We start from the raw sequence: 25,722 nt of genomic DNA, 5'->3' as shown, positions 1-25,722 counted from the left end.
ACTAGTTAATGGTTTATTTATTTGAGAGATAGATGCTTTTGTGTGGAAAAGTGATAGCATAATGTTTGTCTTATTAATAACATATTTCGGATTCCCTAGCCTGGCTTTTCCCATCTGAATGCCTTCCAGATGTTTTAGACTTCAGTTCGCTTCAGTCCTAATCAGCATTGCCATTAGTCAGGAATGCTGGGAGATGTAGTCCAAAATATCTGGCAGGTGCCAGGGTGGCGAAGCTGGCCTATTATTTTTTGTGCATGCTGTTTTCTTCTTTGGCACTGTGAGTTTAACTGTGGTGTTTTCATGTTTGTTATTGACAGTTGAACCCAAGGTTCTTGCACATTCATTTTAATTAAGAATTAAGCAAACACAAAGGGTACTTTCATATATTGTGTAAGAGCAGACTCTGTTTTGTCACAGAGGGTATATTCAGTAGGAAGCTGCAGCCAGTCATTGTTCCCTGATTAATATTCCTGTACAGCATATGTAATTGCACGTAGGTATATGATACCACTTTGGGCTTTTAGGACAACACTTAAAATATATAAGTGTTGTCCTAACACTTGCAGTGGTCCTGAATTTGTGAAAGTACACACATGATGGTTCCAAAGAAAAGTGCCTAGTTAGCAGGCCTATATGAGTGCAGTGAAACCCTTTTTGCAATATATTTTGGTCAACAGCCTTTTGGGTTAATTCCCCACCCACCAACCACATTATATTCTAGCTTACAAATAGACATAATTAGCTTAATTCAGCAATTGTGATAAGTACATGACATTTTTATGATTCTAGGATCCAAAGTTGTGTGGAAGTGAGTTTTTTTTTTTCAAATTAGCATGTTCTTATTTATTATATTTATTAGTGTATTTTCTCAAAAGCATTCTTTAGAAGTAGTATATTTACCTATCACTTAATTAGTAGTGGTGTTCTTTAACTACCAAAACATTTGCACATGTCTTTCGTATTTTGGAAGCATTGAATATTTGAAGAATTTCAGTGATACTAGGGAAAAGAAACATTTTGCAAGGAATTGACTTTTCCCCACTGCTTCAGAAATTGGATGATAAAGCCAAGGTTTTCTGTCTGAGATGTACAATAAGCTGAGTTGCCATAGTCACTCTGAAGGTCAGCCTGAATGATGCCATTCCTTACATCAGCACTGAAAATTTATACTGCAAGCACATGATTAGTTTTATTTTGTCCATAAAATGAGGATGTGGACGTCTCGATTCTTTGTTGCTGATTAAATGCACTGTGTCAGTATCTTGATCCACAGGAGCACTGTGATTATTTGCATGTTTACTTGGTAATAACTGCTCCTGTGTTCACTGGAAGTTGTAGTGAACTCCAGTTCCTTACATATGTGTTTTAGGAGTGCGGCCCAAATGTCAGTGATAGTTCAAGAAGTCCCCATTCCCTGAACTTGTTTCTGTAGGGTTCCTTTTTGTACTTGCTGAACATTCCACAACTGGAAATTCCCGGGCATCACCACCAAACATTTTGGATGTTGTTCCTGTGCAAGCCTGACTTTCGAAAGAAATTTCACAACTTTGCAAAGAAGAAACTTCATTTTGTTTAAAGGGGAATGCTCTGCTCAGAAGTTATTCTCCTTCCACCAGCCAATTAGGAAAACAGTGTTAGCACAAGGTCTCTTTGCATGGTATCTTGGTGAAGGTGCCCACTGTTCAAAATAGCCTTAAGTTCTGTGTAGCTTAATTCATTGAAAGATGTACAGATTCATGTGTGCATAAATCAGATGCCTAAAGAATTTTTCTGAGCGTTAAAAGTAACATTAACTGTTTTTGGCTAGTAAAACAAATCTGTATGAATGAATAAATCTTGCATGTGGGTAACTTGCTAGGGATATTTTGGCAAGAGGTGTCACCCTTCTCAGCAACTTATCCTCAGGCCATGAGCACACTTCAATCCTATCCTCAGTATCAACTGGTATTTCATAGGTGGGGGATTAGGATTTGATTGACTCCTGGGGCCTCTTCCTTCTCACCGGAATCCCGCAAAGGTGCTTGCACAAAGGAGAAGGAGGTGGGGATCTACTGCAGATCATTTATTACTCTGGTTCCCTTGCAGCTTTCCAAGTCACTTGTGGAGTCTTTAGAATAAAAAGCGTGCACAAGATTGTCTATTCCTCTTTAACTTTGCCACTGACCAAGCCTGACATGCAATTCCATACTGTTAGCATGAGGATTTATTGAGAGAGAGGCCTTCTGTATTTAAGATTTTGCATGTGTGGGGCCCAGAGAGATTTAAGGATCCTAGGAGAGACACTGGTTAAAACAGTGGTTAAACACCAGGGGGACAGAAAATTGTTCTATACTTAGGCCAGCTGTCCATACAGCCTAGTTGAAAGAGACTAGCAGCAGCTCTCTGGGGCTCCAGCCCTATCTGGAGGTGTTGGGGATTGAATCGGAACCTTCTGCTCTTCAGCTGAACCACAGTTATGTGATACATGAACAGCACACACATATCTGTATTGCCTCCCCCCTGCCCCAAGGAGCATGCATGTTATATAAGTATAGTTAAGCTTAAATAAGATGTATTTGCTTTTGGGAAGAGTAAACACTGTAGAAAGTTTGTTGTCCCTTGGCACAGTGATCTTTTAGCTTTTTCTGCTTTATGAGTTGCTATCTTGGATGTACTTGACATACTGGAGCAGGAACAAGATTTAACAAGCACATAATGGTCCAGTTTTTATGTCATGATAAAGCCCTGTTGGGTTTATCAAAACATGTACCTGCCACTATTTGAATACACAAGCATGGGTTTTTCTATAGTTATCCAAGGGATGACACCTGGGCCCATGACGTGACAAGTTGCATTTTCACTATGCTTTCACCATAGCTTGCAGAGTGAATATAGTGGCATTTATGTCAGCCATACAGGTGAATTGGAACATAGAGTCAGAAGAGACCTCCCAAGCCATCTAGTCTGACCCCCAGCTCTAGCTGGCTCTGCTCATAACATGCCTACCGTAACCCACTGTGGCTTATCATGACATGTGGACCAGGCACTATCTCAGACAAATAAACAGTACCTTAATAATCTTTGAATAAATAAACATATTAAAAAGTATTTCTTGTACGTTATTACTTTCATAGGTACACTACTAAATTTGCCTTTTCATGAATGGGTACAGTCCAGCAGAAGATACTTGTTAACTATTAATCATTTGCTTTACCTATTTATTTATTTTTTATACTGCCCAATAGCTGAGTCTCTCTAGGTGGTTAGCAAAAGTTAAAATAAAACAAAAGTTTAAAAAGACACAGATGCAAACAAAAAATAATTTAAAAGAGCAAACCATAATAGCAATTGCTATGATTCAGCATGAAAACATAACAGCAGTACAGAATAAAATGAAACATACAAAAACAAAGTTTAAAATAATGGGGGGGTCTTCACCTACCACCAAAAAGAATAGAGAATGCGCCAGGCACACCTCTTTAAAAAGCTCATTCCAAAACGGGTGTCACAACTGAAGGGGCTCCCAGAGAAGGAACCCCAGAGATAACCTCAGGGTTCAGGCGATCCTTCAGAAAACCTAGTCCCAAGCGATTTAGGGCTTTTAATATTAATACTAGCGCTTTGAATTGGGCCTGGACTTCTACTGGCAGCCAGTGTAGCTGGTAGAAGACTGGTCTAATGTGTTCTCATGAGCCAGTCTTCATAATCATTCTTGCTGTCCTGTTTTGGATTGGTTAAAGTGTTGTGAAAATCACCTTTCAAACACAGAGGTTTGTGGTGTTATCTAATATGCACCTTCTACAACCCTTTGCCCTCTAGATGTGTTGGACTGCAGCTCCTACCTTCCTCCAGCCAGCCATGTTGACCAAAACATCTGAAGGGCACCAGGTTGAGGAAGGCTGATATAAAACAATGCATGCACCCACCTTTCCCTGGATCACCATGTGGTTTCAATACTTTGGATGTTTTGCAGGATTGTAATCATAGAACTTGACCTGACTCTCTCTGAGAAGCAGAACTGTGCATGTCCACAGTCTCCACAATTATTGCAAGGAAATTTGGAGGGAGGAACAGAGGAAGGGTCTTGAGTCAGTGCTGCTTCTTAAGCAAAGGAAAAAGAGGATGACCATTCCATGCTTGCCTCTTTGGTTCAGCCAGAGCAAGAAAAAGTAGTGCTTCCTTTGGCTGAAATTTCTCCTTTGAGGTTTTAGCTTTTGCATCAGGAATGGTGTCAGTGCTATTCAGGTGGGTCAGGAAAAAAATATATACAATGTGGAGAAAGAGGACAGGGAGGCATTTTTCTTTTTATCTCTTATTACATAAACTCAGTATCAAGCCATGAAGCTGAATGGTAGGAGATTCAGGACTGATAAAAGGAAGTATTTCACACAGCATGCATGCGATTCTTTGTCTCAGGAAAATTAAAGCCAGTGTAGTGCAGTAAATCCAATTTGGATTACTTTAAAAGGGGATTAGACAAACCCATGGAGGGTAAGGCTCTTGGTGTGGGCATTAGAGTGCTGGGCTGACAACTCCATGAAACTCCCTGGATGAGTTTGGGCCAGTCATTCACTCTCAGCCTAGCCTTACCTCACAGGGTTGTTGTGAGGATAAAATGGAGCTAGGGAAGCCACCTTGGATTCCTCACAAGAGAAGAAAAGGTGGAATAAAATGCACAAGAAGAATAAGAATAGTTATGATGGGTACATATTATACCTGGCATTGAAGGCAGTATGCCTCTCTCTAGCACAGTGATGGCAAACCTTTTAGAGACCGAGTGCCCAAACTGCAACCCAGAACCTACTTATTTATTGCAAAGTGTCAACACTGCAATAAAACCTGAATACTGAGGTTTTAGTTTAGAAAAAACAACAACACACAGCCAGTCCAAGCAAATATATATATATATATATCCTTGGTAGCACACTGACCAGCCATGCGAAAGTTTGGATGAGTCATGGTGGATGAGTCGCTGCTCGTGATGTCATCACCTGGCACCACTACTCCTTTCTGAGTGTGCGCATGGCCCCTGTGTGCGCTGTTACCTGATGCTCGGCTGCTGGGGTGACTTGGCTCGCGTGCTGACAGAGAGGATTCTGCATGCCCGCTGCGGCATACATGCCATAGGTTCGCCACCACTGCTCTAGCAGATGCTGGGGAACATAAACAGGAAGGTGCTATGTTGCTCATATAGGCAGTCTCCAAGTTACAAACATCCAAGTTACAAACAACCCATACTTACAAACTGCCATAAAGCCTATTAATGATTTTCCACAGTGATTTAAAAAAAATCACCATAGAGAGAGAGGAAGGAAAATGGGAAAGAAGGCGGGCTCCAACGCATTCCTCCCTGCCCCACCTATCTCTCTGGCATTTCCTTGCTGCAGAAAGGAGGCACTGGTGAATTTGAGCAGAGATAATTGTGTTTTTCCACTCTCATGGGAGTCCTGTGTTCCTAAGCCCTGTGTGTGTGGAGGACTGACTATATGCAATCCAACATATATAGATTTGATTTAAAGACAAGTTTCTATTTTCTCAGGAATGGAACTCGTTCATAACCTGGGGACTACCTGTATTTTACTTGCAGACGTACCATTGGCAACTGGTTGGCCACTGTCTGAAAAGGATGGTGGCCTAGTTAGGCTTTCTTTGAAGGTCTGGACAGACACCACAGCCAGAAGGGACTCAGAATACATTCTTCCTACATGCAAATGTGTGTGTGTGCATACCCACATATTTGAGAAGGATGTTCGGGCTGTAGACGTGGTTACTGCACAATAGCCTACAGCCTAAGTTTTATTTAGCATGTCTAAATCTCCTGGAGTGATCTCAGATCTCTGTGTGTATGAAGGAAACACACACATTGGTGGAGGAAGATCATAACTCCTTCCATATACGTGTGTGCTTCCTTCATACACACATGCTGTCTGAGAATCTAGGGTTGCCTTGCTGTGGTATGGCCATAATCAGAGATTTTGTTTGCTATATGAGATTATCTCCAGCTAATGGTGACCATATGAATTATGCCCCCCCAAAATGTCCTTGACAGTGCTGCACAGCTCTTGTAAGTTCAAGGCTGTGGCTTCCTTTGTGGAGTCAGTCCATCTCATATTTGGTCTTCCTCTGCCTTTGACTTTCTCCAGCCTTACTGTCTCCTCCAGAGAGTCTTGCATTCTTATGATGTGCTCAAAGTATGACAGCTTCAGTTTTGTCATTTTCACTTGCAGGAAGAGTTCTTGAATGATTTGATCTAGAACACACTTGTGTGTCCTTCTGTCAGTCCTGAGTATTCCCAAAGCTCTTTTCCAACACCATGTTTCAAACACATCAGTTTTCATCCTGTCAGCTTTCTTCACTGCCCACCTTTCACACCTATATATTAGATTGGGAATACAGTAGAGTAAATGACCTTGGTCTCCCATGAAAAGTCCTTGTATTTTATTATCTTTCTTTTCTTTATTGCTGCCCTTCCAAGTCTCAGTCTTTCTCCCAGTTTCTTGGGTACAGACTCCATTTGAGTTGATGACTGGACCAAGTTATGCAAAAGCTTTTGCAATTTCATTTTCTTCTTTTTACGGTAAAGTTGTGTAATTTTTCTCTAGTCATGTTTTTTGTTTTCTCTTTCAGCTTCAATCCTGCTTTTGCACATCTTTCCCTTTCATTAGGAATCATTTCAATTCCTTCTTTGCTTACAGTAATATAGTATCATCAGCATATCTTAATTTATTGTTGTATCTTCTGCCAATTTTCACTCTTTCCTCACTTGATCCAAATCCAACATTCCTTATTGGATTGTTCTGTATGTTCTGCATACAGATTGAACAGATAGGGAGATAAAATACATCCTTGTCCCATGCCTTTGCTTACAGGAAACCATTCTTATTCCCCATATTCAGCTTCTTAATCATGATACCAGTTATTGCAACAGGAGAGTTAAGTGCTGAGGTAAATTCATTTCCTTCAGGGTCATTTGTCGCTTCCTGTGATTCACACAGTTCAAGACTTTACTGAAAGCACAGACTAATCTTTGGAAACCAACATATATTTGTGAAATGATCTTGAGTGCCTCTTCTTTTTCAGAATCCAGAGTGAATGATAGGTATTTCTTGCTCTGTATAAGAATATGTGTTGCAACACCTTGAGAATCACTTTGCTTGCATGAGGAATCAGTGCATTGGTTTTGTAGTAGCTGCATTCCTTTCCATCTCTTTTCTTGAGCATTGGAATATATATCAAATGTTGCCAATCTCTGGGTCATTATTTTGTTTCCCATATTTTTGACATATTCTTGTTATCATTTGGATTTATTAAATCTCTGCAGCTTGGATTAGTTCTACTGGCACCCTGTCTACTCCAGTGGCTTCATCTGTTCCAACTGCTTTCAGAGTAGCTTTCCCTTCACTTTCTGATATTGTAGGCTCTTCCTCATAACAATCTTCTTCAAAAAAGTCAGTTATCTTTTTATATTTTCTGGATAGTCCTTCTGTATATCATTCCTACCTGCTCTTTATTTTCTCCTGGTCAGAGAAGTATGTCCTCCTGTGTGCCTTTCAATATTCCTAATTTTAAGTTTGAATTTCCTGTTGATTTCTTTGAACTTCTGGAAAAGGGCTCTTGTTTGTCTTCTTTTCTTAGATGTATTTCTGAAAAATAGAAAATAATATGAAATAAGAAATAACCAGCCTCTGTTGGCCAAGTAATGCTTATAGAACTGAATCAAAGGTTTGAATTTAAAAATACAAGTGCAGGCAAGAAACTCTTTCTTCCCAACACTTGCTTGGGCTGTCACTCTGAAGAAGAGGTGTAAAAGGACAGCTCTTCTCACCCCCTTTTTCAAGACATTAATTGCTTCCATCAGAACAAGAGTCTGCTCACAGCTGCTGCTATCAGTGTTTGGCTGAACCCCTCCATTTAGTGGGTCCTGTTCATAGTGCAAGCAGTCATATTATGACTGCTACTTCTATTGACTGCCATGCAGAAATTACTTCATACTGCCTCCACACATCAGTTGCAATATGCACACCAGTCTTTTGTGTATGGTTCAGCATGCATTCGTGTATGGTTCTGTTGATATCAGTGATAAAAATTTCAGTCACAACTGTAAAGTAGAGCAGCCTGTTTAATATTAGAGAGGAAGAATAATGTAGTCACATCAAATTTAAAGGGACTTTCTTATCAACCAATATCTTATTGTTCAACTGTTGCAAAAAGAATTCTTTTCCAGTAAACAGTAGCCCGGTTGTATAGTGGGCAGGTGGTCTATTGAAGTGTTTTAAGATCAATAAACTACTAATAGGCTCCATAAAATCTGCAGCTACTGTGTGACAGTATTCTTATATAATGTCTGCAGAGAGCACTCCTGACTTCATAACGCATTTGGATTTTTGTGTTTCCTACTATTTCTTGGAAAAATCAAAGACCTGATGGGCATTTACTTTGGAAGAGACTTACCTTGAAACAAGAACACCACCATTTTCTGATGAAAGTATAAGGCAGTCTTCTCCAACCTGTTGCCCTTCAGATGTTCTGAACTTCAACTCTCATCTGCTCCAGGCATGGTTAATGGTCAGGAATTCTGGGAATTGTAGACCAGATCATCAGAGGGGCACCAAATGGGGGAAGGTTTATATAATATGCCATGATACACTGTGGCAGATCTTGGTCTGTCTGGCCAGGTATTTCCAACTCTAGCTATTACTGGCTCTTGGGCAGAGGTCTTTCCTATCACTTGTTGCCTCCTCCCTTTGGCTAATGTGGCAGGGATCAAACTGCAGCCTCCAGCATCCCAGGATACACTCTGCTACTGAGCTATGGCTGCTTCCCAGTGAAAAATATTATGGAGCAAATACTTTTTGATGTATGCTAGCTGTTCCTGGATTGTACATTTCTGCAAGTACCCATTTGTCTTAGTTGCAAAGTCTGCATTCAACATCAATACATATATACTGTGCCCTGTCACTGAGCTGTTTCAGCCCCTTGTTCCTCCATTGATGTCCATTACAATTTAGGAAGACAAAAGCTAGCAAGGCTTTTGGAGAACCTTGACTTCAAGGACTGAAGCATGAAGATAACTCCCCCCCCCCCCCCGAAGAGATTGGATTGTGGCCTTAGGCTCACTCCCCCCCCCCTTTTTTTTGTGGCATTAGAAATGAGTTGTTGGGGAAATTTTGCTAGAAGGTTTTCTTGAATTGTTCACGTCATCTGGTGCAAACTTCATCATGTTTGCTTTCAGCTTTTAGTATGCTCTAAAAGATGGATGGCATGGGATGAATGGGATGTGGGCTGACATGTGGCTTATCAGAGCAAAACAGGATCAGGTCCTAGCCTGCTGAAAAGTTGCATTAGAATGACCCAGCATAGATAGTACCTTTAGCACTATGAAATACCCATGGCTTGCAGGAAGGAATAAAGTAAAGGTTTCTTCCTTGCTTTCACAAAGGGTTATATTTAACATATTAATTAAGTAATACCTTTCTCTGCCCACACACCACCACCTTTTATGCTGCTGGCATGAGATACAAGAAACTTAAGTCTTTGTTCTCTGATGGAGAAGGAGTGCCTTGTGTTTTAATCACTTGCTCTAGGTAGTGCTGGAGTACACAACAGACTTCCACTTGGGTAACCATGGAGATAAGCGTGGGTGGGATGGGTAGACATCATTCTCTTCTGTAGAAAGGGCTTTCAGAAGCAAGAATAGGGTGCAAAGAGCAACTTGCTATAGAGTTTTTCCTCATGCAAAAGCCTTGGTTTGCTTTTTAGGTTCTTCACCCTAGCTTCATCAGAGGTGTGCAATGGAGTGTTTTTCACTTTTCTTGAGAAAAGCTTGCAAACAAGGCAGCTGCCAAGCAAAGTCAGAATTGCTTTCAGAGTTGTACTTCTGTGGGACTAACTACCAAGCAAGCAGGTCATAGAGTAGACTCAGCAGAAGCCAACCTCCTTCTGCTGTTAGTGATAGCAATCCATATGGGGAAGGTTCACTGTAGATCCGAGCCAAGATGGGCCCTGATTCTTGCTGGAAAGGGACTTTGCCAGCAGAATGTCATGAACAGCTTTTATTTCTATGGCTGCTTCAGCCTCCCTTGTAAGTAAAATCATAAGGTAAAGAAGAAACGCATCCATGGAACAGTCACTCATGTGCTAAGCTGTTTAGGGATTTCTGGTCTCCCTGTATCTCAGGCACAAGTAGAAAATCCTGTTCAGTGATATTACTCATAGGAGTGATTTCTATGCATGAAACCCCTAAATGGAAACCTTAAAGTGGCTGTGAATGGCTAGGAACAACACTGCCTTCCCACCCCCAAGGTCCTGTTGACGTTGTACAAAGACTACAGGAGCACACTACAGTTCTCAACATTAGCACATCTCTTTCCTATCCAGCACTGTACTAGTGTTGGAAGGAAGCCAGCTGCCCTCTCCTGATCCTAAGACTAGAAATCCTGTGGAGAGAAAAACATAGTTGCACAGCTGTGGTCAGATACGGCTTATGGCAACCTCCCTCAACCTGGCATGCCATGCTGGGTGGGGATGGTGGGAGTTGTACACCAACGCATCTGGAGGGCACGAGGCTGGAGAAGGCAAATTTATAACAAGGTATTTGGTAGGTACTCAAGAACCATGTGTGTGAAAAGAAGCAATTCCACACCTGAAAGTTGGTCTGATTCTGTTTTTTGCCCTGCATTTCCCCCCATGGCCTCATAGGGTAGTGCCTCCCGTTAATCTCTCAAATACCAGGGATCTGTTCCTTTCCTTAGATGACAGAAAGCATTTTAGGGCAGGAATAGGCAGGTTTTATAGACTCGCAGGGGTTCCTTCATTTTCTATCAGAATGCTGACATCCACAAACTGGACCGTGTAGGCAGATACAGAATTGCAGGACAATGTACACACAGGCTCAGCACAGGAATTCATTTTCAGACCCGGAAGTGGAGCTCATATACAGATTCTTCCAGACACAAAGCTACACCTGTCCTCTTGATTTCAGCAGGCTGATGTAAGAGAGGGGGAAAGCTTTTTTGTTATCATCACTATTGCTACTCCATTAAGTATTGTAAGCCTTGCTGATCTACTGCAGTCACCCCAGAGACCTACGAGTGTATCCGGATGAGCCTTCTCCCCACTACAGCCTTAGATTACAGGCCGTTCATTTTCCACTTGCTTGGTCATAGCAGCACTGCCCTAGCCGCCCTTCCACTGTGCATGCTCTGATGGGTTCATGGTGCACATCATCCCATCAATTTTCCTATTCAGCGTCCTGAACTAGAGAACTATTATTGGGTTTTTTGAGTCATACAGTTGGCACACAGTGGCAAGTATGCGTTTCATAATTTCATTTCGTTGAATCCCATCTCCATCAAAATTTGAATTGGTGGTTGAACTCCCAAATTTGAAGAATTTCCCTCCTTGGCCAACTTTGTTTGCCATGAACTAATTAGCTACATGTATCTGACAAAAACAATTCTGATCCATGAAATCTCACATTTCAATAAGGCTGCAATCCCAAGCACTCACTGATTTTAGTGGAGTTTACATCCAAGTAAAATGTATAGGATTGTGCTAACAATAGCTTAAGTATTTCAAGTACGATATGAATCTTTGTTTGCTTCAACTGATTAACTTGGTTGCCCTTCTGGAATTCACAGCATAGTCCATTATGGGTAGAGTTGCCCATTTCCATGAACAGGATCCATGTTCTTGTATAATTCCCATTTAATTCACTGGGATCTGTACAAAAAGATGAATTAATATCCTTTTCATTGAAGATTATACAGTTTAAATGCACCATGAAAGCATTTGAGTTGCATATGATTTTTCTTTAGATAGGATTAGAGATGTAAATGCCCAAGAAAAAAATGGGTGGGTAACAGAGGGGGGAAAAACAAGTTTTACATTTGGGGTGGGTCCAGGGTAATGTTGGAAGTGGGGAGAGGGGACCGGGGGAATGGATACAATTAGTAAGTAGATCTGTCTTGTCCTAATCCTGTGATGACTCATACAGTTTTTGGAGTTGTATAGAAGGAAACATTCCACCACATGTGGCATCTCATAGCATGAAATATTGTGATGGGAAAAGTTACCCCTGGTAAAATTGTCATATGTATGCCATTTTCATAGAGGCAGTTTAGTGTCCAGACTTGTTGTTCATACTCCTAATCCAAGCCCTGATGGTTATTTTCCTCTCCCGTATCTGTGAAATAAAGGAATTAAGTTGGAGCAGACACTTTATTATGTTACACATTGGACATACTGTTGGGACTTCAAAGTACACAAAGACCAGAACATTGGGATGCAAAAAAAGGAGACAATGCTTTTATCTTCGTCTTCTCACCCAAACCCTTCTGATTCCCTTAGTCTCTTTTCATAGTTGGGAGACATCCTAATCTCCTGCTTTTGGCTCTTTCCATATGTTATATTTGTGTTTTTAGCGTGTACCTATAATTAAACATGCAAAATCCATAAAATCAACTGTAGCTAAATTACACAATTACTAGGGAGTATGCTTTACTGAACTTAGTGGGCTTTACTTCTCAACGATCCCACTTTGGATTACATTGTAGGTTAGTTGTGCTTTACACTAGTTAAATAAATTGGAGAAGTTGTTATGAGTAAGAGAAATCCCATTGATTTCAATAGGATTAAAATGTTATAGAAGACACAGTCCTATGCATGTTTGGACGGAAAAACTCCTGCAACTCGCAGCATTCACTAGCCTACCCATAATGTCTAGATCTCAGTCTGGATGATGCTCTCATTGTCTAGTGGCCCCAAACAGCACACATGTAGAATAAGTGCAGTGCCATAGGAAATGAGCTGTAGGGCCTAGTTCCTGGAGACATGAACCTGTTTGGGAGAAGCAGGTTTTCCTGTTGCAATATGTGAAGCAGGTCAATAATCACAAAGTTCTCTGGCAAGTATAGGTTCCAGAGCTGATTGATTATGTTTCCAGAAGGGTTATATTTTCCTCCATAACCGTAAGTGCTCAGTTTCTAAAATGATGTAAGACCGCCAAGAAGTCTTCCTCTCCATTCTCCCATTTCCTGATGTTTCTCTCTTTTTCCTTGTGTATGAGCATGTGCTGAGGAGGAATCATTCATGAGTGGTGGTAGCCAGGCTTTTAAAATATTATGGTGCACATTCTAGGGTGGATCCTACCTCTTTCTGTTGTACTGGCCTTTGGTCCTACCTACCTACCTACCTACCTATTTATTTATTGGATTTATATCCTGCCTTTTTCCTACAGAGGGCTCAAGGCAGCTTACATCATTCTCCTCCTCCATCTTATCCCCACAACAACAACCCCATGAGGTAGGTTGGGCTGAGAGTCTGTGACTGGCCCAAAGTCACCCAGTTGGCTCCATGGCTGAGCGGGGACTAGAACCCAGATCCTCTGAGTCCCAGTCCAGAGCTCTTAACCCCTACACCACACTGGCTTGCATATGCAACATAATGCATGAAGATACAGTGGCAGTACTGGATACATCCCAGGATGTGCCAATAAACCTGCCCCGTGCCTTCAAGAACCACAGATGGAATCTATTCTGTACCTTCCTTGTCCCTTTGTACTAGCTATAGGCAGACTTTGTTATAGGAATCTTGTTCATAGATTGTTTTCCTCACCCGATTTTTGTCAGGGTGCAGCAAATATGTGAATCACAAAATGTGGTATCTCTGCAAAGCTGCCCCTAATTAGCATATATTGCCTACCATAGCTGCAATGCGGAAATAATTTTTGAAGCAAGGGTGGAGAATATGGTTGCTTTGCAAACTATTTTGGATTTTTTTAAATGAAAAGCAACACACACACACACACACACACACACACACACACACGTCCGTAATAAATAAGTGTTCTCCTCCCCCATTTTGTTGGACTAACTTGCATTGGCTTGGCTTCAGTGGTCCTTCTCCAGGGACCCCTGCCAAATGAAGTGAGGTGGGGCTAAGAAGGAGACCTGTTCTGCTGTGGCATGCTGGTTGCAGGATGAATTCTTCAGGCATGCACACCTGGTGCCTTCATTCTGATGTTTTTGTTCCCATGTGAAGACCTTATTTCTAAGATATTCTATTCTTTCAGGTTCTTTGTCCTTAAAGCTGTTACTCTCTTTTAAACGATTGCATGGCTTCTAAGTTTTATTTCCTTTTTTAATTTTCAGTTTCAACAGCAGCTTTAAACTGTTATATTTTATCATGTTACATTTTAAGGTTTTAACTAAGCTGAATTGCCCAGAGGTCTTCAGTTATTGGGTATTAAAGAAAATAAATCACATTCCACCACCAACTGGGGTGTTACATGCTCCCCAGATCTGCATTAGAGCACTGTCTTTGGCACTGGATCATCTAACTTAGTCCTTCATTAAGCTGCAAACAGCAGGGGCAACTTGGCTGACAAGCTACTGGTCGAAGGCTCAGGAGAGCAAATGCATTATGTATGGCTGGAGGAAGCAGATTCTAGGAGAAGAGCAAATAGTCTTCATGCCTGACCATGCAAGTCTTTCACTTTTGATTGGCTGTTCGTGCAGATGTTGTTACTTGAGCACATCTGTGCCTTTGTACAGGTGCCTGGCATGGCATCTAGCTAGTAATTAGAAGGTGTATCTGTTTCTTAGAAATGCACAGTTCCAGTTTAATTATGGGGTCCACAGCTCTGAATGCTAAACATCAAAGCCACATTCCCACAGAAAACTAAGCACAGTTAAGCCTGTTGATTTTAATGGGCTTATAATGCAGTTGTCTGCATTTCTGAGGAGGTCCGTTGAGCTTAACAGGACTTAGGGTGTTTCCAGATGGGCAACTTCTAGTGCCACCAGTAAAAAGACATTTGTTAGCTAGTTAATCCATCTTTTCCTCCTTCATGGACTTGTTGTAGTAAAAAAATATTTGGAAGAAGCAAAGAAAAATATGGGAGGGCTATAAAGGACTGTCTTGAACCTTTGTAAAACTCCTTGAATGAGGCAGGGCAGTTGCACAGTAACACCTTGTGCCAGAGAAAGCTATCAGTTCGAAAAGCAACTCTAGAAACAAGTTGAAATACTTGTTTCTGCCAGGACAAGTGAACAAAGCTTCTGTTTGCAAGCTTCACTGAACTGCCCCATTCTGAAAATGAGTGTTTTCACTCTTTTTATGTGCTTTTAGAACTGCTAGGTCCCTGTTGCGCCAGCAGTGAGTCATGCTAATACGTGGACAGACTTGAGATTGCCCCTTGTCTATAAGCTTCCTTACTCCAGGACAGGATAGGATTGTAGCTTAATGCTATCTCTTAATGTGTGATTTGCATTCTTTATATATTGTAAATCTTGTAGGATTCATATGTTCTGCTTCCCTGAGAAATTGGAAGAAATGTGGCACAACTTGTCATAGCTTTTCCATGCCAAGAAATTAAACCCTGGAATCTTATTTTGCTTTAGAGTATGCTCTGTGTTTCAGAACTGAAGCTTTCCTACATGGCAGCATTCAAAATGATGCAGAGTGTTTATTGAGAATCAACAAAAACTTTCTGTTGCTTTCATTTATTGGGTTCTTTTGAGATATGTAAAAAAAGTGGTGTGAACTTTGTTTTTGTTTTTTCAAGTTATGCTTTTATCAAGGTACTGGCCAATCTGTTGATGTCTGCTGATTCTGTGGCTACTTAACAATTGTAGGGTTTGGCTATTCTCATGCATTTCAACATGATTAGTGATGTAATAGCTTCTGCTCTTGCTAAGGATTACGCTGCTGGAGCTGTCTGGAAACAGGAAAGACCATTATTTGTGTTATCTCCAAATTTATAGTGAATTGGGCCCAGATATGTCAGTATGAGCTAAGCCTTGTCTCATCTGAACAAGTGAGGTCATTTGGCAAGGTGACTTGGCTGAGTGGATGTTGTGTTAGTTGAGCTGGCAGTGTCAGCAGATAGGAACTCCGGGACCTGTCACATCCTCTTTCTGGGTTATGTCTCCCTTGTCCCTGAGAGCAGTTCTTCCATCAAGTCCACAGGGGAAGCAAAACAGGCTTTCTTCTGCAGCCAGAGGGAGAGCAATATATTTCTAAAGTGCCGTGCAAGAGCTGCGAAAGAAAGGGCAATAGTATTGCAAACTGTTAGATAGTCCCGAGACTTAGAAACCATGCTGTGCCATCAATGCAGCCTTCCGTGGCAGATTTCCAGGAGCTGGGATAACAGAAAATTCAGTCCAGTGTCTAGAGGTCAATTTGCTGCGCTGCTTAAAACTGTCCTGTTCCAGAATTTTATTTTCAGCACTTTGCCTGTATTAAAACTTCCCCACCCCACCCTCCGGTAACAGCAGACCATTCATACCAAATTCAGGGTGCTGTGATTTGTATGCTGCTTACCCATTCTTGAAATTGCCGTTCTGTGCAGAGTTGCAGAGAGCATGCTCGAATTCCTCAGCATCTCTGTCCTCTGCTGCATGCTGATCACCTCAGTGTTTGCCGCGGGCTCTCATTACTGGCGAATAGCATGCTGTGCTGATGCAGGCACCATAATAGGAAGCACCTAGGCCTGTCATAAACAAACAGGTCTGAGGGAAAAAAGTGCAGGTCTGACGTATGGTGTGTCCATAGCAACAAGGAGAGATGAGGTTGCCATTTTGGAGTATATGCAGGCTAGTATAGCTCCCTACAAGAAGCCAGAAAGTACCTGACAGGATTCAAAAGCTGCCTCTATGTGTACATCAGAGGTTTTGTGAGAGACTCAGTTTGCAGGAGGCTACTTGCAAAACCAGCATCTTTGAATACAAACTTTTAGGGCATTTAAGTGGTTTATTTGAACTTATTTTTAAAGAAATGCAGTAGAAAGTTTGTGCGAGAATGAATAGTGCACTTACTTTTAAATACCTGCTATATATCTGATTGCTCTGCATTTCTGGATGCTTAGTCATTAAAACTGAGAAGATACAAATCTTGAGTAAGATGACTGTGAGTTCTTTGCATTATGAAGTATGGCCAAAGTTTTTTGCACCTGAATTTTGGATCCAGGTAAGATACCATTTCATCTCTGATAACTGACCTGTTGTTTCTCATTCATATTTTCCCCCATGTACCAGTTAAATTAGTGAATATAATTTTAAAGCTTGGAAGAGTAGATAGGCAGCAGTTTGTGTACGGTGCTGGAAGGTAGGGTTAAGTTCCATTTATTGGAAGCATTTTAAAAGCCTGAAAGTATAAGGATTCTGTTGCTGTGTGTAAAATGATACTGTCTGATACATGTGCTGGGAAATCTCTGAGACTGGCTTTAGTAAATCCTTATTTTTCCAATATCCAGTTTTTCCTCCATTTAAATTACTACATTGAAAAGTATTTCAAGTACTAGGAATTAGGAATACCTAAGGAACTGTCCCTTAGACTGAGTAATACTAGGATAGCACAATTTTAAAAAGATCTACGTAATATTTTCCCCTTCTTTATTGCTTTCTTGTCTGCGTAATTGTAGCTCTTTATAGATTGCAGAAAGATTAGTTAACAGGAGCAATGGCATGCTTATAGAGTATGTGATGATTACTTGCCACAACAGAAGAGAGCAGGATCTAGCCATACATATATAGTTTGAAAGGAACTTTTTTCTTTTTGTAAAAGCAGAAGGGAGAACTGATGGTTGTAATATGACTATTGATTTTTTTTTAAAAAAAATATTTGGATGTATACATATACAAATGATAGAGACATCTTATATTGAATCATGAAGTCTTGAATCATTTAATGAGAATTAAGAATTTAACCATAAATAAATAAGTGGTACATGGAGGCTGTCTCACTCCAGGAGCAGAATAAAATAGACTAGTGGAGCCCAAACCTTTGGTTTTTTAGCTCTAGCAACACTGGGGTTCCTTTTTCCCATATGGAATAGTAAGATTTTTGTCTTTCTACCTGAAGCTGCTAGAGGTACAAATACAAAAAACAGAATACTGGCATACTTCGCTGTTCTGCTTCTGTCTACCAGTAGTTTTCTGCTTTGTGCTTTCGTCCACTTATAGGGAAAAATGATTTTTGCTGCTGTACTTTTTCCACATTACAGAGGCAAGTTTCCAATCATGTTCAATTTTGTAGGTAGATGGCAGGGGGGTTAATGCCTGCTGAATAAACCACTGCTTATGTTTGTGGGTGTGTCTTGCTTTATCGGGCACTTAATAGAGTTGGCCATATTATTGCAGGATGACTTCTGAATGGCAGAGAGCAGCGATACAGTTTTGCTTTGGCTCCTTCCTCTAGAGCTAGTGGAATTTTCTGCTCAATATTCCAGGATTATGACATTTCCTTTTGAATATTTGGTATATGCAATCAAAAGGAGAACCATTTCAGGAACAAATTCATGCCTCTGACTTAAAAAAAACTAATTGGAGCAAAACTCGAAGAGTTCAATGTGGTATTGCAAAAGCAGAATGGCCTGCAGCAAAGCAGGTGGCTTTAGATGGCGGCAAAGTGGGTAAGAGCGGAAATTCCCTTATAAAGGAGGAACCAAAAAATTGGGAGGAATGTTTCGAAGATTGGGACTCCTGCCCTGGATTGACTTACAGGTTAGGAAAGTCATTCGTATGGAGTAGAGAAAGGAAAGAGAATTACAATTGCCAGGGCAAGGGAGCTTTTAGGATTTTTACAGTTAAATATCCCTTGTAGGGATAACATTTGTGTTTATGCTATCCAGTGAGATTTTTATAAAGAAATGGACATGATGGCCACCTGTACTGGAACAGTGAGCACATGCTGTGGGGGAACTGCAGTTTATAAGCCTTTCGGGGTAACTGAGCACTGGCAAACCGCAATTTTTCGTTAATGGGATGGGCATCTGGGTTGATGTTCTTGTTGATACCGTTAGTGAGATGTTACTCTTATGTCATTACCTCCTCTGGTAAACCAGAGTATTTTGAAAGGTCTAAGGTAAATCCTACATTTCTTAGAATCTGGGACTTCTTCCCCTCTGGCTTTTGCCGCCCAGCCCAGGATAGATAATCAGAGAGGAATTTTGTTTGTAATGCCATCATAAACATTATACCTTGGACCTGAGGTGTATTTGAATTTTCAGCACAAGGTTCACCTTGCTTTCAACTACTGAGATGCTCCAAGATGGAGGAGGAGAATCTCTCTATCTTGAAAAGGTACTGCCTTAAAGGTTGTCCTGTTCCCAGTGCTCCAGTGTGGTAAAGCAACTAGGAACATATAAAGAAGGATGTATCATGGATAAAGATGACTGCTCATTTCTGTGGTTTATTTTCCACTTAAGTTTAAAATCTTATGTCTACAACATTTATGTCTACATGTTTTGGAGATTTCGATAGGTCATGTCAGCAATTGGTAATCCAACAGAAAAGTCAACTTTGAAGCTTGAGACTTTTTACTGCAATATTTATCTTTGCCACAAATCAATAAAATCCTGAAGCCAATAGCAATTAATAGGACTGCTCCTCTATCTTTCTCCTATGTATATTATATGTAGAGGTGACTATTATCCGGGTCTTATCCAATAGGAGCTGTTATCTTGATGGAAGCTAAAGGAATCTGCTCTAAGCCAGTCCTACAGTTCAATACTGTTATATTTCCTTATTCCATTCCATGTCTCTTATCTTGAGCTGGGAGAACGTCCAATGAAGAAAGTCATTGTTGAATTACCTGGTTTTTGTTTGATTTCCCCCCTCTGACTCATTTGAATATGACATGATTAGAGTCAATTATCTTTTGGTTCAGGCCCATGTGGACCCCATTCTTAGTCATTAGGATGGTTTTGGAGTCAGTCCATTTCCTTTAGATCATTCTCAAACAGATACTGGCATTCTTGTGTGCAATGATGATTTCATCTGACTGATTCCTCCCTTCCCACCCCGCAAAGCTATCCATTGCTTCAGAAGGATGTTTTTCACAAGAACTAGAGGTAGAACTGAGAGCAGAGTTTTCTTGTGTCCCTATTTTTTTGTTAGGCAGAAAACAGGAAGTAAGGGATTCTGGTCAAGAATATACCTCATGCAAGTTGGGTACTTTCCTCATAAACAATATATAGACTTAGAGCAGTGGTGGCGAACCTATGGCACATGTGCTCCAGTGGGCAAGCAGAGCCCTCTCTGTTGGCGCATGAGCCAAGTTGCCCCAGCAGCCAAGCATTGAATAACAGCACACACAGGGGCCATGAGCATGCTTGGAAAGGAATAGTGGCACCAGGTGATGATGTCACAAGCCGCGACTCATTAGCCACAACTCGTCTGAGCTTTCAGATGGCCAGTCAGTGCGCTGCCAAGGATTTGCTTGGACTGGCTGTGAGTTGTTTTTTCTAAACTAAAACCTCAGTATTCAGGTTTTATTGCAGTGTTGGCACTTTGTGATAAATAAGTGGGTTTTGGGTTGCAGGTTGGGCACTCGGTCTCTAAAAGGTTTGCCATCACTGACTTAGGGGCTGATGAAATGTTTTGCACAGATATGGCTAAATAAATCATAAATCAATTAGAGCTGAAGTGGAAATTTAAGGTGCATGCTGCTTTTGTTCAAATGCCCCATAGGAAGTTCCAGAATGTTTGCAATTGTAAAAGCATGCTTGGAAATCTGCAGAAAGGGGGGTGGGGTGGGGGGACCAACGACAATTTGACCTAAAGAAGAAACAGATTTACTTCCACTTTTCTTCTCCTGATTGCATCCTTTCCAAAGCTGCTTTCTTTAAATGCTGTTGGGTTTTAATTACACACAACTCCAATTAACTGTTAAGCCCTGAGTTTTCTAGCTAGGGAATGTTGAGCATTTTACAAGCCTTACTCTTTCTCATTAAGCATCAGTCCTATGCACACTTAAATAGGGCTAGGTCTCAGCGGAATTTATTTCTGAGTAAACATGAAGATTGTCATGCACAGGTATTGTTTCTTCAGAATTTCATTTTCCTAACTTCTGCCATTTTTTAAAGAATATACAATTTGTATATGACTCACTTTGCAGCATCTTAAAGAAATATTTTATTTTACATTAAAATCAAGGTGGGCTGTAGATCACTGATACCATTTGGTTGGTAGCTGTTGGGTTAGAGACTCACTTGCCTGCTCGCTTCTACTGTGACATGGGTCAGTTTCAGTATGAAGGTATAAACAGATACAAATCCAACATCAAAATAATGACAACATTCAGAAACCAGTGCAAGAACATTATCAGTCTCTTGGGACATTCTGCTGCAGACCTGAAAGTTGCTGTACCTCAACAGCAAGCCTCAAAGGATGACTGCAATGTGAAATTGCAGAAGTGGAATTATCAGCAGATGTGGCTGTTACTCCTTTAGGTATTAAATTAGACCATTGGATTCCTCTCCTACTGCAGATGTGAAATTAGCATAGCAAAGCTAGAAAGTTTGTTATCACCTGCGATGCAGCTGTTGTGAACAGTCACTGTATTTAGCTAGCATGTATTTAAGCTTTGCATAGAAATGTCACAGTCTTGTTGACCTCAATGGCTTTTTGACCCTGTTGTTGAACCCACTTCATGTGTGTCTGACAGTAAATCTGTTAATCTCTCATATATATACTACAAACTCCCCCCCCCCCCCCCCCAACAACAACAATTTGACATGACTTTTCCTCCTGAACTGGTTGCATTTAAAATTGTGTCTTAAGAAGACACTCAGGAACTTAGCTCAGTAATGGAGCAGGGCATAAAGCTGCTTTTCCCAACCTGGTGCCATGTGGATATTTTGGATGCTAATACCTATCATTCCTAACCATTGGCCATGTTGGCTGGAACAGAAGGGCATTACAGTCTGAAACATCTGGAAGGCACCAGGTAGGGGAAGGATGTCATAGAGTATTTTGTATAGTATGATGGCCAAGACTGCTGTCCTTTACACATGTACATGGAAATCAGTCACATTGAACTGAAAAGGACTTACTACTGAGGACTCATATATATATAATTGTACTGAAGACATAATAGGATCATCTTTGGATTGAACAGCAGCTCTATCACTTGGTACCCCTCCTGCCTCAATTGTCTGGATAACCAATAGGTTGAACATCCATGTAGGGAGGGGTAGGCAGCTCAACAAAGTGCCCTACCCGTCCTTTTTTAATTAGTGCATTTTCTTAATGTTAGTAGGGATTACTGTGAAATAGTTTTTGGTCAGTGCTGAAAACTGTGGGTTCAAAGGAATTGTTTAGTGCACTGAGACTCAGACCCCGTGCCATATTCTTACTTTTTTGGGCTGGTTGCTTGTCCTTTGCCATGCTCACATGCCATCCATTTTGTGGGAGTGCCCAGTACAATTTCTCAGATTGCCAATTATGCCCATAGTCCCAGCATGTTTCCTACCATTAATATAGGGCTTATTCTTACTTTTTTGGGCTGGTTGCTTGTCCTTTGCCATGCTCACATGCCATCCATTTTGTGGGAGTGCCCAGTACAATTTCTCAGATTGCCAATTATGCCCATAGTCCCAGCATGTTTCCTACCATTAATATAGGGCTTCAGTAATGCGTGCATTGTATAATAGACTGAGCTCTTAATTAGTCTTCAAGCTAATCAGAAATTGTCTTATATCATGCAAATACTAAGCATGTGCAGTTCAGTTTGAAAATTGTACTTATATATTTAGCATACACTCCAAAAACAGAGTGTTTTTTGGGCTACCCCAGACATAGATGTGTCCTTTGCCAGGACAAGTAATATCATCCAGTTACCCTTTTCAGAAAGCAAGATGACGGTCACGCTTTAATAGTAACTGAAGCTTGAATCAACATGTCTGTGAAACAACTTGCAGTGTGCCTTTGAAATCCTGATATCAAGTCTGGGTGATTTATGGGCTTTTGCTGTGGCATGTACATGTTGGGGCCCTACTGAGTTTGTTTGTTTTTGTGTTAGCTCTGTTACCTAGCACTCCATGAAGTGGTGGCTAAAAAAAGTGACACAGAAAGTATTTACCCAAAATACTTTCTTCAAATTGGAGGTTAAGGTTGTGGGGAGGGGAGAGAAATCCTGCAGCTTTATTACAAATTTAATTTTAATTTCCCCTCCATACAGAAGTGTTTAATTTTTGGGACTATGACATGTTTAAGTTTGTTGGATGCATTTATGGAAAACTGCATTAGTAATGTTCATAGGAAGTCTGCATAGGGCATATAAGAGCTATTGATCCCTGTGTATGATCTGAATACATATGATGCAGAAAACTACACTACTGAAACTAAGCAGGTTTGGGCCTGGCTGGTGTCTGGACTACCTAAGTACACTATATATGAAATTAGCAGCTCTTGCTGGATGAAAGATGGGATATGAATGCAATAAGTAAATAAAATACGAGTATAAAGACCCTGCATTACTTCAGTGCAACCAACCTTTTGGTAATTAGTGCTCATGGTTGTTTGTATTGTTATTGCTGCTGTTACTTCCATTTCCTGTCCAGTTCACTGTAAGTGTCATAGTCCACCATTACCAAAATCACTGATTCCACTCTATTCAGGACTTGTTAGGCCTCATCTTCTGTACTGTGGCCAGTTCTGGGCTCCACAGTTCAAGAAAGATGCAGACAAACTAGAAAGAGTTCAGAGGAGGGCAACAAGAATGAACCAGAGACTGGAAATAAAGCCCCATGAGGAGAGATTGAAAGAACTGGGCATGTTTAGCCTCAGGAAGGGAAGACCGAGGGGAAATATGATAGCACTATACAAATACCTCAAAGGCTGTCACACAGAGGAGGGCCAGAATCTTTTCCCAATCATGCAAGAGTGCAGTACATGGAATAATGGAATAATGGGCTCAAAGTCAGAGGAAGCCAGATTCTGGCTAGATATCAGGAAAAACTTCTTGACTGTTGGAACAGTACAGCAATAGAACCAATTACCTAGGGAGGTCATGGACTCTCCCACACTAGAGGCATTCAGGAAACAGTTGGACCACTATCAAAGATGTTTTAACTTGGAGACCTGCGCTGAGTAGGGAGTTGGACTCAATAGTCTTATAGGCCCCTTTCAAACCTACCATTCTGTGATTCTAGGATTCTAATAAATACAAAGCCATGTACTCAAATGGGACAGAATCCTTGGCAGAGACATAGTGCACACTTGGTAGATTGTATGTTGTGCAGTGAGGAAGCTAGCTCAGGAGCATTGAAAAAAAACTTAAGTGTAAAGAATGCACATTTACTTTACCACAGATATTTACTGAAAGAAATTAAAGGTTAGTTCATTACCTTTACCAGTGTTTCTTTAGCAGAGAACCAACACTGCTAGTTCACTGCTAAAGGTAATAAACTAGTCTGTATTTTCTTTCAGTAAATATCTGTGGCAAAATAGGTAATTTTTATGCTCAGAAGTGCCAGAACCTTACATTAGCCTTCCTTAAGAATATATCTTACGTAGAAATGAGTAGGAGGAGAAAGCAAAATTACACAGTTCCATCTAATTTCTGTCTTAGCTAGACACTGGGGGTTTGTTATAGTGCGAGAAAACAGAGATGATTTTACTTGGTATCTATAGTATTGCTAGGGCATTTAACCCAGAAATGACCAGTTTTCTGGACTCTACATGGCTTGTGTACTGGGAGTAAGAACCAAAGAATGCAAAGTCCTGTAATTTGCATGTAGCTTCCTCCAGCTGTTGCCATTTAAACTGTGCTGGAAATCTCTAATGAAACTTCTTATTTTGCAACTAACTGCTTAAAAGATGAAGAGACTTTCTGAAATCAGCATTAATTGAATCACAACCTGTGCATTTCTAGAGAACTGAAAAAATAAAATATGAATAATCCTTTTGTTAAGGTTTTGCTTGAGTATGCTAGTTTCAGATAAAATTACCTCCATGAAGATGAGTTTTACTTAGTATGGATGAGGAGATGTGGCTTTCCATTTAGTTTTACAATATTTTGTATCAAAGTTTTGTACCAAAAAGGAAAAAAATGCTTGTGCTTTTGATTTGCAGTACTTACCTGTGCAATTTTATTCAGAAGTAAATCCTAAAGTGTTCATAGGGGCCTAGTCCCCTTGTCTTTGGAACTGACAGTCAGTAAAATGAAGGTCTTAGCTATAAATTAATATTTCATGCTTCCATGAAATCAGTGGAGTCATGCTTAACAATAAAGATCATGAAGTCAATAAGTGTTACAGATAAGTTTAGAGAGAGTCCTTAAATGGCTGCAGTTTCATAGTAGTTCTCTGGCCCAATTAGGACATCACAGCAACCAGTATGGCTTTTAAAAAAAATCCTAGCTTGTTGCAAATGAAATGGGAATGAATTAGCATGCTGGTTCCTGCCACCAGTTTGTTCCTGCTGAGACTAAATAACCCAGGGAATCTCTGTCCCTTGGTTCTTAAGTGTGAAGAACTTCCAGGTTAGGGATTCCATGTTGCCTGATCCCCTGACAACTCAGAATTCCTAGTTTACATGTCATGCTTTAACAATTCTTTAACTGCTACTTTTGGAGAATAACCCCAGGGCTAAGGCTTATCGGCAACAGTGGAACTTGAATACATACACATAGGATTGCCCTTAAGTTTCTTTAGATAAGTCTTTGAAAGGCAAGCAAGCTAAAGTTAAGCTTGCTTGTTTTCCCAGAAAAATGTTATTTCTCATTTAAAATAAAACATCACTCCAACAATAATTTTAAAAAATCCTCCAAAGGATCAGCTCTATGTAAGGAATACACAGGATGTTTGCCTAAAAGCAGGAGTTCCAGTGTTTGCTTTAGTCAATTTTAAATCGTAATATTTCATCCTTGTGAACAGCCTTTTAACCCTCATGAATACAGAGAAAACAGTACAAATATTGATCCTGGGTATGGCTTACACAGAAAGGGAGGAAGGATATA

The 25,722-nt window shown here is 40.6% G+C and overlaps 1 protein-coding gene across 10 annotated transcripts in view; it reads left to right on the top strand.

Moving 5' to 3' along the window:
- Positions 1-25,722, top strand: part of PDE4D (phosphodiesterase 4D) — a 666,530-nt gene that overhangs the window by 599,705 nt on the left and 41,103 nt on the right. Inside the window, exon 8 of one of the 10 annotated variants that reach the window (XM_044446048.1) lies at positions 3,393-13,286. The exons of the other annotated variants lie outside the window; for them this stretch is intronic. Within the exon in view, the coding sequence (XP_044301983.1) occupies positions 3,393-3,494 (102 nt within the window). The 3' untranslated portion in view covers positions 3,495-13,286. Of the gene's footprint in view, positions 1-3,392; positions 13,287-25,722 lie in introns of those variants that run through there. 10 annotated transcript variants of the gene reach the window in all.

The sequence above is a fragment of the Varanus komodoensis genome, unplaced genomic scaffold (assembly GCF_004798865.1).
Source record: "Varanus komodoensis strain SLA01 unplaced genomic scaffold, ASM479886v1 scaffold5, whole genome shotgun sequence".
In the NCBI taxonomy this organism is placed as follows: domain Eukaryota; kingdom Metazoa; phylum Chordata; class Lepidosauria; order Squamata; family Varanidae; genus Varanus; species Varanus komodoensis.
This window is presented reverse-complemented; position numbering and strand designations above follow the sequence as displayed.